This window comes from Malurus melanocephalus, unplaced genomic scaffold (genome assembly GCF_030028575.1).
Source record: "Malurus melanocephalus ecotype Western Australia unplaced genomic scaffold, MMel_1.1 scaffold_756, whole genome shotgun sequence".
NCBI lineage: Eukaryota > Metazoa > Chordata > Aves > Passeriformes > Maluridae > Malurus > Malurus melanocephalus.
The window spans coordinates 219,684-229,228 of record NW_026623988.1 but is presented as its reverse complement, the minus strand read 5'-3'; the positions used below and the strand labels follow the sequence as shown (position 1 = coordinate 229,228).

Genomic DNA, 9,545 nt, shown 5'->3' with positions numbered 1-9,545 from the left:
AAACGAACTTGCAAATAGAACCACTTAGTATTAGAACCACAGCAGTATTTAGCAGGCATTATCAGCTATCACTGCTTTGTGCTGATCATTTCATGACCATATAATGACCATCCAGGCAGCCATGCAGCAGCGTTGCAGGACCATTTTCATGTGCTCTTGGGGTTCTGCAGCCTGGCCTTGGCTCAGCCACTCTTCCACCATGTCAACTTTGGTGCCCAGGACAAGCACAACCCGACTTAGTACTTGCCCATTATTTATAAAATTCATTAACTGTAAGCAGAGAGCATTCTTGTATTAACCCAAGCTCTTTTGGTGGCCATAGGGCCAGCAGGTACTCTTTGGTGGCTTTCAATTTGGCCAATACAGATAACAACCCTTGGGGGGCAGGCAGAACATGGTAGCAGAGAATGAGAAATGGCAGCAGTGACACAATTTTTTGTATGATTAGGATAATGTTTTGATGATTCAGGACACAAATCTCAGAAGGACCAATGTGCCTACAGAGAAGAGAAGGCACATAGAGATGCAAACCTCTCCCTGCCAGGGATCCAAGCAAACTTCCAGTGGTATCCTTTTCTCATTATCATTGTAAGGGACTTAGCAACACCTGCTGCCTTTCTTTCACCCTCTCAGGCTGTACTGGGCCACAGCTGAAGCAGGTGGGAAGGAGGCTCTGTCCCCTGGCAGTGCAGGGATTCCAGGAGTAATGGTAGAGGATGAAGGCTTGGTCTGGTGTTTTTGTGCTCTTTGCTTTCTTTTGTTTTRCACCTGAATTTGTGAAGTCTTGCCTGACTATTTCAAAATTTTATCAAGCTAAGGAGTCCCTATCTGGAGAGGAGGAGTATGAGTAGGCAGAACCTACATCAAGTTAGAGAACTGATTAGTGATGAGAACTGGTTAGTGAACTTAGTGATTGCTGTTCAGTGGTGTTTCCTGTGAAAAGCCCATCAGAGCCTTGCTCTGGAGTCTGCCAGAGCTGCAGTTCACTGGTGAGTCTAAACATTCTTACTCAGACTTGGGCTGCCTTGGGTGTTTTGGATCCTTTTTGGGGGCCTGTGGTGCCCTGCAGAATAAAGGAGGCTCCATATGTTGATGCATGGACAACTCTGTAGTTGAAACAGAGGGTGTCAGTGGCTGTTGGRGCTTCTTCTGTCTGCTGTGTGTGATGGAAAAACATCTTTTATTGTCTGGATTGGTTCAGTAATGCTGACATGCTCCCATACCTTAACCCTTATGGAGTAAGTTTTGTTAGATTTAAGATTAGAAGATGAATAAATATGCAAATTTCCTCAGCTGAACTGAGCCAGCAGTTTCTTCAAAATAATCAGGATATGTGAAATGTCTTRAAAAATTTCACATGCTTTGGCAGAAATGCCATTCTCTGCCAAATGAAAGAGCAAGCAAATGAATATATTGTGTCATATGACAGGATAAAAGGTTAGTGATACACTAATGGGTTAGTGCACAATTATTTCTAGAAGCTGGTCAGAAGGCCAAAAATGTAATAACAATTGTTTTATTTTAATCAGATTGTTATGTCCAATTCCATTTAAGTGAAAGATCATTCATGGTTTCTGTTTCACTGTAGAAGTTCTTCTGCAATGATCCTGTTTTTCTAGTAAGTGCTGGGAGRCTGGAAGGTTCTACAATGGCAGGATCCTGGGAATCCTGAGAGAGGATATTTGAGGTCCATCTGCAAAGCTCTTGGATCATGGATAATTTCATTGATTTCCATTAAGTATGAAATTTGCAGCAATTCAGCAATCCCCAGGGTGGAGTTACAAGCTTTGGCCCTTTCACATCTGAATTTACATAGCTCCTTGTTCCTAGGTTAACTTCATGTTTGAACATGGAAGAATCTTGCTTTGATACTTGAAACAAGATGSTTTTGAGCCACAGAATGTGTGTATGAAACCTAGTTTCCTATAGTTTGGTGCCTTTTGTCCTCTTTAATACCCCAGTGAGACAAAAGTCTGGTAAACTACTCTAGATAGCACATTTCCATGTGTGCTGATCAGCCAGCYGGTTGCTAACAGCATTCATAGCAGCTGGGTTTTGCCTGCTCTTCCTTCCTTGCCAATTCTTACTCTAGCTATGAGAACATAGTCATCTTTGARAATTAATTTCCTGAAAATTGGCTATGGGGTTAAAAAGCGACTGGTAYAGAAGGAACCACAGACAGATGATCAGATGGTATAATCAAAACCATGCAATTTTTTTAGGAAACCTGCTAAAACGGAGTAATTTGGATATAAAACAGAAAACATCATTAATTGGACCTCAGCAGTTTTCTGGCTCCTGTGCACTGTTAGAAACTAGCACTGGTATTTGGGAGTCCTGTTTTCATTGGGAATTTTTTAGATAGAAAACAGCCAGCACCACAAGCCTGGGGCRTCTTTTCCAGAGATGAGTCCACACTGAGGGTCTGTAAGAGCTGAGCAGAGCATGGAAGATGCACAGTGTGCACTGGGGCTTTGTGGCTTCTGAGTCCCCTGGCTGACCTCCAGGGCCATCTGAATCATCATCAGAGGTGGGAATGCTGTAAAATGCAGTTTATTTCCTCTTCCTGTACACCAAGTGGTGCAATATATACAAAGTCCTAAGTAAATGATTTYGGATGCACAGCTATAAATTTCAGTCACACGCACTCTAACAGATTTTTTAAAACAGAAAAAAGAAATCACATGTTGCTCTCATGTACTCTTTAGTTACTTTATAGGACTCCCTCTGTTCGTGACAGTTTCTGTTATTGTTGGAAGAATAAACCTTCTCAAAATAGATCATTGTAAGGATGGAATCTGTCCAGTGACCACTTAAGTAGAAGTTTGCTGCCAGAACCAGTTTATTTCAGCTGTGATCACGAAGAGTCTTGTGTGCATTTATTTGTTCTTCAATACTGATTTTAATACTGAGACACTCTGCTGGTAGCTTTAATGTTATCCAATGTTTTTCCAAAACGAAGTAGRTAAATACATAAGAAAAGGTCAGAGAGACATCCTTGTTTTTTTCAACACAGAGATGACAGCCTTATATGCCATCAGGTTTCATACATACCTTGGTTACCTCAGTACTGACCTATTATTGACAGTCATATGTATTTCCTTCTGCAAGAGCTAACTTAGATTGCTTGTGTTACTTGTATAATGTGTGCTCTTTGATAGGTGCTGCTCTGAAGTTTTGCAATGAAAAGAAGGATGGGCTCGTGTTTCAGTCATATAACCCAAAATAAGGGTGTCTGTTTTTTATCCCTGACAATATCATGGATTTCAGCAAATTTGCCTGAGTATTTTGTGCCCTTTTTTTCACGCTCTTTTCCTCATCCTCTGTACAGCAATGCTCAGAAGGGAAAAATATGAGAAAGTTAATTTTGTTGTTATGAGACGCAAACAATTAAGCAACTGTTTGCAGACAARCTACAGTTACTCCTGTGTGGAGGCTCGGAGGTGTCTCCTCTTTCCCTGGGTTGTACACCCGATGGACAAAATGCTGGTGTTTCCTCTGCCCCCTGTGCACTGAAGGGGTGGAGGACAGAAGAACAACCAGACAGGAAGGTTCCTCACTGCATCAGTGTTCTTTAGGAGAAAAGAAACCTTTGGATGTGTTTCAGACAAGTGTCTGGAGAACCAGAAGCACTCTCCTGTTGGGGTCAGGGGGGAGCTTTAGTACTCCTAAATTTCTAGGTGTACTGCTCCTGAGAAGTACAGGCAGAGGCAGCTGTCTGGGAAGAACAGGCAGGAGGAGTTGACCAGTGGTCAAGGGTTAAGTAGGGTATCATTTTGCTAGAAATGCCAGGTTATATGGAGTTTAAATATGTGAGTAAAGGGCACTGATGGGACAGAACCTTGAAACTGCATCAGCTGGAAAGACAGGTCATGCTGGAGCTGTATCAGCACCACTGTGATGTACAGCTCTGTTTGTGCTCTCAGGCTGGCTCGGAGGTGTCTCAAATCATGAATACTGTGTCCTGATATAATGTGACTTCCCACACAGGCTTCAGGTAGATGCAGAGGCTTCTGGAGAGGAGGGGCTCCTGGTGGCCATTTCCTTCTGCAAAACCTGTGTGGGGAGACCCAGGGAGTCATGGCTCCATGTATGCAAATGCAGGGGACATTGTATGCAAGAGCTTGGGGGAGTGGGAGGCACAYGGGGCAGGGAGTAAAGAAATCAGTCTCCAGGAAGTCAGGTAGGTTAGATAGAGACAGAGATGTCTGAAGCAGACTCCAGGCAGAAGYATCTGCAGGAAAATTTGAAAAGGCCTTATCTCAAGGCAGGCAGATGTGCCTGSAGGCTGGCTCTCTCTTTCAGGTTCTGCCAAACTCCTGGGGTGAAGTTCGAGCAGCGCTTCACTTTGCAAGGGCCTGTTGGCCCCCAGCCCATGGGAGCTCATGAGCAAGGCTACGGGAGAATAGTGAAGGATCTCTTCTGCCCCAGAGAGTTCATATATCCTGAACACAGAATGCTCTTTTCCACCTCATCTATTGTCCATTTATCATACAGGAACAGTAAGTTCCTCTTTTTTTTTTTTTTGAATGCAACCCATGGTTATAAACTTTTGAGTTTTATATTATTTTACTTCTATTTCATCATTGTAGATAATTCAAGAGAAGCTCATACCTGGAGCATTAAACTGCAGTGACAATTTCATGTGTCTGTAAAGAACACTTTAATGCTGAAGTGCATCACAAGCCAGAGCTGCACAGATGCTCATCAGGAAACCAGCACAGCATTGGGTCAACTCTTCTCTGATAGAAAAGCCATCCGAGATGAAAACTACCTCAGACTCCTTTTAAATGTGATTTTATATGCACACATGCAAATGTTGCTTGTTTGATTTACACAGGAGGGTTGGCTTATGTTGTGTAATTAGAACTAATCCAGTTAGTTTGTAAGGGCATATGCAATGGGAATATGTGACTTGCAAAGATAAGGCTCCATGGAAGACTTACAGAAGCCTTCCTTGATGTTGACCAGAATGCATTTAGTTTGCTAAGAACCCACTGCCACAACAAAACAGAAATTCAGGTGGAACAGGATATAATTACTGCAGGTACTTTAAAACCACCAGATTGCATTTCTGATGATTACTATGCAATTAGGAATAGATCTGTTTGCTGGAAGGGCTAAGGCATAAAACTTGTTTCTCATGTCCCTCATGTGACATGGTAAGAAAAAMCCCTACTGGCTGTGGCAGAAAGACAAAGCAATCCATGTACCTGCACAAAAATGTTGATCAGCCTAATGACATTTAAAYCTTGTTCTTCCTGCTCTTCTTCCCTCCATTTTAAGATCTGGTTTTGGTTTTTTTGCAGGAGGGTAAGTCCCACCAAGGAGCCTGTTGCGTGATACTGAAAAATTGCAAGAGTGYTGGAGATTAAATAAGCATATTGCCTAAGGCTGAGCTGCTAAGAACAACCCTATTTTTTTACTTAGCTATTCTTAACAGGAGAACCAGGCAACTGCAARTGAGAGTTTCAGGGCAAGTGTAAGTTTCAAGACCAGGAGGCATGTCCACTCCAAAGGTTAGAGAGTTAAACTGCCTCTTTTAACTCCATGGAGAGAGATTCCCTCTTTATGCCCAGCCCCTTCAGTCATTCCCAGGAGAGGTGGCAGGTGCATACAGCTGCCTGCCCCAAATACTCAGTGTTGCAATCCTGTCAGTCTCTGCAGAAGTGTTGGTAAATTTTGGTTCAAAAGGAAGGGATCAAATCTACTTATGCTGACTGCTGCATCCCTTAAAACATGTAGTATTAGTCCTGACAAGCAGGGACTTGGTTCTTGTGTTTTGATTTTGGCTTGGCCAGATCTCARCAGAGGTGTAGAAGAGGACTTCTCCAGGTGGGAAACTTCCTAAGACAAGTCTGTGGAAGTAGCATAATATTCTGGTTACTAGAATGCCTTCAAAAGTCCTGTTTCCTCCTTCCTGAGAGGGTAACCTTKCAAAAAGACAATCATTACATGTTGCAGCCTCTGCTTTGACCAAGCAGTAAATATTCAGCTCTTCAGCTCCTTCCTAAACTCCCATTTCCAATGGCTTTGCTTGCAGCTCTCTGGCAATTGCAGACTCAGAACTAAGTGCAGCATTACTGTAGCCATAGGAGATTCCTACAGCTCAAACTACATTTTACTCATCTGAACCACCATGGCTTCAGATCTCACTTACTGTCAGAACCTCTCAACTCTACAGTTTGCTCCYATTCTCTGAACACTAGCAGTCCAGACTTTTCCTTCAGCTTACCTTAGGCTTATACTGGGTCAAATATAATTAGATCTCTACTTGAATTGTCTAAATACAATCTGTGGCTTTCTTCTTCCACTATTGCCCAGGTAAATATCTCTCTCTATCCTCTTCATTAGGACATGGAAGGCAGAGTAGAAATGTGAGCATTCTTGTAGATATTTCTGATTAATCATTAACTCTAATCATGGTCACATAAACATCTGAAACCTCCTAAACGCTTATATCAAATGCCTTACTAAAAGCCAGTTGATCTGTCTTTACAATCTTCTCAAAYTATTTGTAACTGTCAACAAATGAAGTACCTTTGTTCACTGAGGTATGTTATTTCCTCAGTCTGCTAGCACATCCCTAGTGCTCTGCCACTTATCTGAGTGATATCACTTGCCAGAACTGTAGCAAGTCCATTATCTGATTCCCTTACCGACCAGTACCGCAAATTATCTGGACTCCCACTATGCTGCAGTAAGCTCACATTTCACAAATATTTTCTTACTTGTTTTCATCACTTACTGCATTACATCCTCATTGATTTTCAACCRTCCCTCATTTCAAGTACTTTTTAAATAGATTTCCACCATTTCAGAGTTATCAATCTCAATTCARTGTTCCTGTATTAACAGGCTTTTCATATGCCTTTCCCTCCCTGGGCACATTTATGAAAGCTCTTCTTTCCTTAGCCTTCTGGTCATTGCTRATTTATTGTTGTGGATGCCCTTAGCTTGTTCTCTGAGGCTTCAKTCTGGTCAGCTGATTGTTTGCAGTTCATCTTCCCTCATTCAGTGTAAGGCTACCACGCCACTTGCTGCTGCATGCTGTGAAACTGCAGAGCACGTGGCTACTGTAATGTTTAATTTTTAAGACCTAACTAATGCTTTCTGAAGTTCATGGGCTTTTTTTCCTTCTCAGCTGCTAAATSACATTTTGAGATCTGCCAGTGCTTCTAGTATGGGAGGAAAAGGGGCAGAGAAAATGTAATTTGTTAGATGCTGGGTTGCTTGCTCAGCTGGGGCAGTGGACAGTTTTTCTCCCGTATACAGTCAGCCTCAAGTGCTGCTGTCTGGGGATTAATCCATGATCTCTTGAAAACCAAAACTTCATTCTTCAAATCAGTTGTTTGTACCACACGGCAGRAATTTCAGTGACTCATAAATCCTGTTATTTCAAAGTAAGGGAAGTACTYGAAAATATCACGTGGAGCTTGAATGTTCCAGCCTATTTCACAGACCAAGATTTTCTGCTAATCGGGACATTACACATCTTTGCTTGGGCATTCACCTCATATTTCTTGCTCTAAATAAAGCTATAGTAAGTGACATCAGTGAGTTTGCTGCCACCCTATGTATGTTTTTATATGCCAAACCACAATATTATGACTTTCTGGAGGGCAGCCATATACCAAACAAACAAACAGTTGCAAAAAGGAGAAGTTAAAAAAACGAAAGAATTGTAGCTAATAGAAGGTATTATTTAGCCTTCTTYGTGCTTGCAACCAACTTTGATATCAAGTATACCAAAAGCAGAAAAGGACAAAGAAAAAAAAAGAAATAYAGAGCAAATATTGGGATAGATTGCTTTGGTCTAACGAATTGTTGCCTATTTTCTGCAGTTTAGTGAGCCCCCTAGAGTAATACTATTCCCTTCTCTTCTATTCTATTCTTATCCCTACTTCTGCATTCAAACACACAACTTGCATTTTGCTAGTTAAGTCATATCACACTGCTCCCTGCCACCTTTTCAGATGCTCAGCCCATTTGTGAAAACACCAAATCTTAGTATCTCTGCAATTTAAAAAAAATCTTTTAAGGGTCAGAAGATGATCGAAAAAAAATGCATTTGATCAAATTTTTTGTTTCTTGCCATCTGAATTAGGAATACTTTACTGAATTTGTTTAAGAGCAAGGTGACCCAACACTTAAAAATTCCCTTCTTCCTCTAGTCTCCCTAGGTTAGAAGGATGTTTGAGAACATATAGCAAATATTTTTTGGGTATGTACAGGAGAATATTCCAACTTTTTATGGCACTACAATTTTCCTTTTTTTTTTAAGCAACAGTCTGCCGAGATATGTAACACCTGCAAGTTTCTGCTACATCTACACTGAGCACACACATCGAGGAACTTGGATTTCCATGTTTCCATGTTCCATGTCCCAGACTATCACTCTAGATGTTGCTCCAATTATTCCCACTGTTTTAGCAAGCCTGATGGACCTGTGGTTGGATACACACTAGAGAAGTTTTACGTAGGACCACGAGGTCCATAGTGAGCCTACAGGTATTAAGGAAACAATTGACTTCATTATGTGTATCCTGGAGTAAACTTTTGCTTTCCTCTTAAAGATAAGGTTTGGCAATATTAAACCACTAAGGAGAGGGCCTGGTCAAGAGCAAACGCTGCTCCTCATGCTCCTTCCCTGAGTCTAGGACATCCTCTGCAAGATTGCTGACTCCTGCTTTAGAGTGTCTTGGCAACAAAATTGATACTGTAACATCATGACTTCATAAAAGGTAATATCCACACCCATCGAGTTTTGAGAAACTCACAACAAAGCGCCATCGGTTCACAGAAAGGCAGTTTTGCAATTGCTTGCAAAGTTTCACCTAAGAGGTAAAACAGAACCACAATCTCCTTCTTCAGGATGAATGCTTTCAGAGCTGCCCTCTCCCAACTGTGTGACATTCCTGTAGGCTGGGTGACCTCAGGCAAAACTACTAAAACCAGCTCAATTGTGTTAACAGGGACAGAGAGACGCTCCTCTGGGGACAGAAGGGTTTAGTGTGGCACAGACAGCAAAGGAGCCATCCCTCTCAACACACAATCCTCCAATGCTGCACAACCCTTCGAAGAGGCAGAAGACAAGGCTGTCCAGCAACAAGCAGTCTTACACTGCACCTTGTCTTTCTAGGGTTCCATTCACAGTAGGCTGTGAACACTTGACWGAAGCACTGTTTCTTTTGACACCACCTTTTTATATACAGTGTTTCCCCAGAATTTCACAGGACAGCAAACAAAAGGAAATGTTCAATTTATTTTCAACAGTCTGTTTCTAAAATGTAAAAAGTTTGTCCCAAAACAACTAAGAAATTATAAAATAAATGTTCACATGTTTATACCTGCAARTTTATTCCTGCAGGAGACTTGAGAGATGAAACAACATTAGAATTTTATTTAATTTCAAAACATGTTACTTCTGAATAAACTTAAAAGGTTGTGAGCATTTAAAAGTTCCAATGGTGGAGGCTTAAGAGGAATCTTTCCAATTGTGAACTCCTTTGCTTCAAATTGTTGCCACTCTTCAGCTGATAATT

The 9,545-nt window shown here is 41.5% G+C and overlaps 1 protein-coding gene and 1 long non-coding RNA gene across 2 annotated transcripts in view; one reads left to right on the top strand and one right to left on the bottom strand.

The window, feature by feature from the left end:
- The first annotated feature begins 577 nt into the window (after positions 1 to 577).
- Positions 578 to 8,975, top strand: LOC130584731 (uncharacterized). Its single transcript, XR_008966527.1, has 3 exons — positions 578 to 989; positions 4,306 to 4,502; positions 4,593 to 8,975. It is a non-coding gene; the product is annotated as an uncharacterized LOC130584731 (long non-coding RNA).
- Positions 8,976 to 9,062: 87 nt separating this feature from the next.
- Positions 9,063 to 9,545, bottom strand: part of NUP42 (nucleoporin 42) — a 6,112-nt gene continuing 5,629 nt past the window's right edge. The window contains exon 7 of the mRNA XM_057384887.1: positions 9,063 to 9,542. Within this exon, the coding sequence (XP_057240870.1) occupies positions 9,412 to 9,542 (131 nt within the window). The 3' untranslated portion in view covers positions 9,063 to 9,411. The remainder of the gene's footprint in view (positions 9,543 to 9,545) is intronic.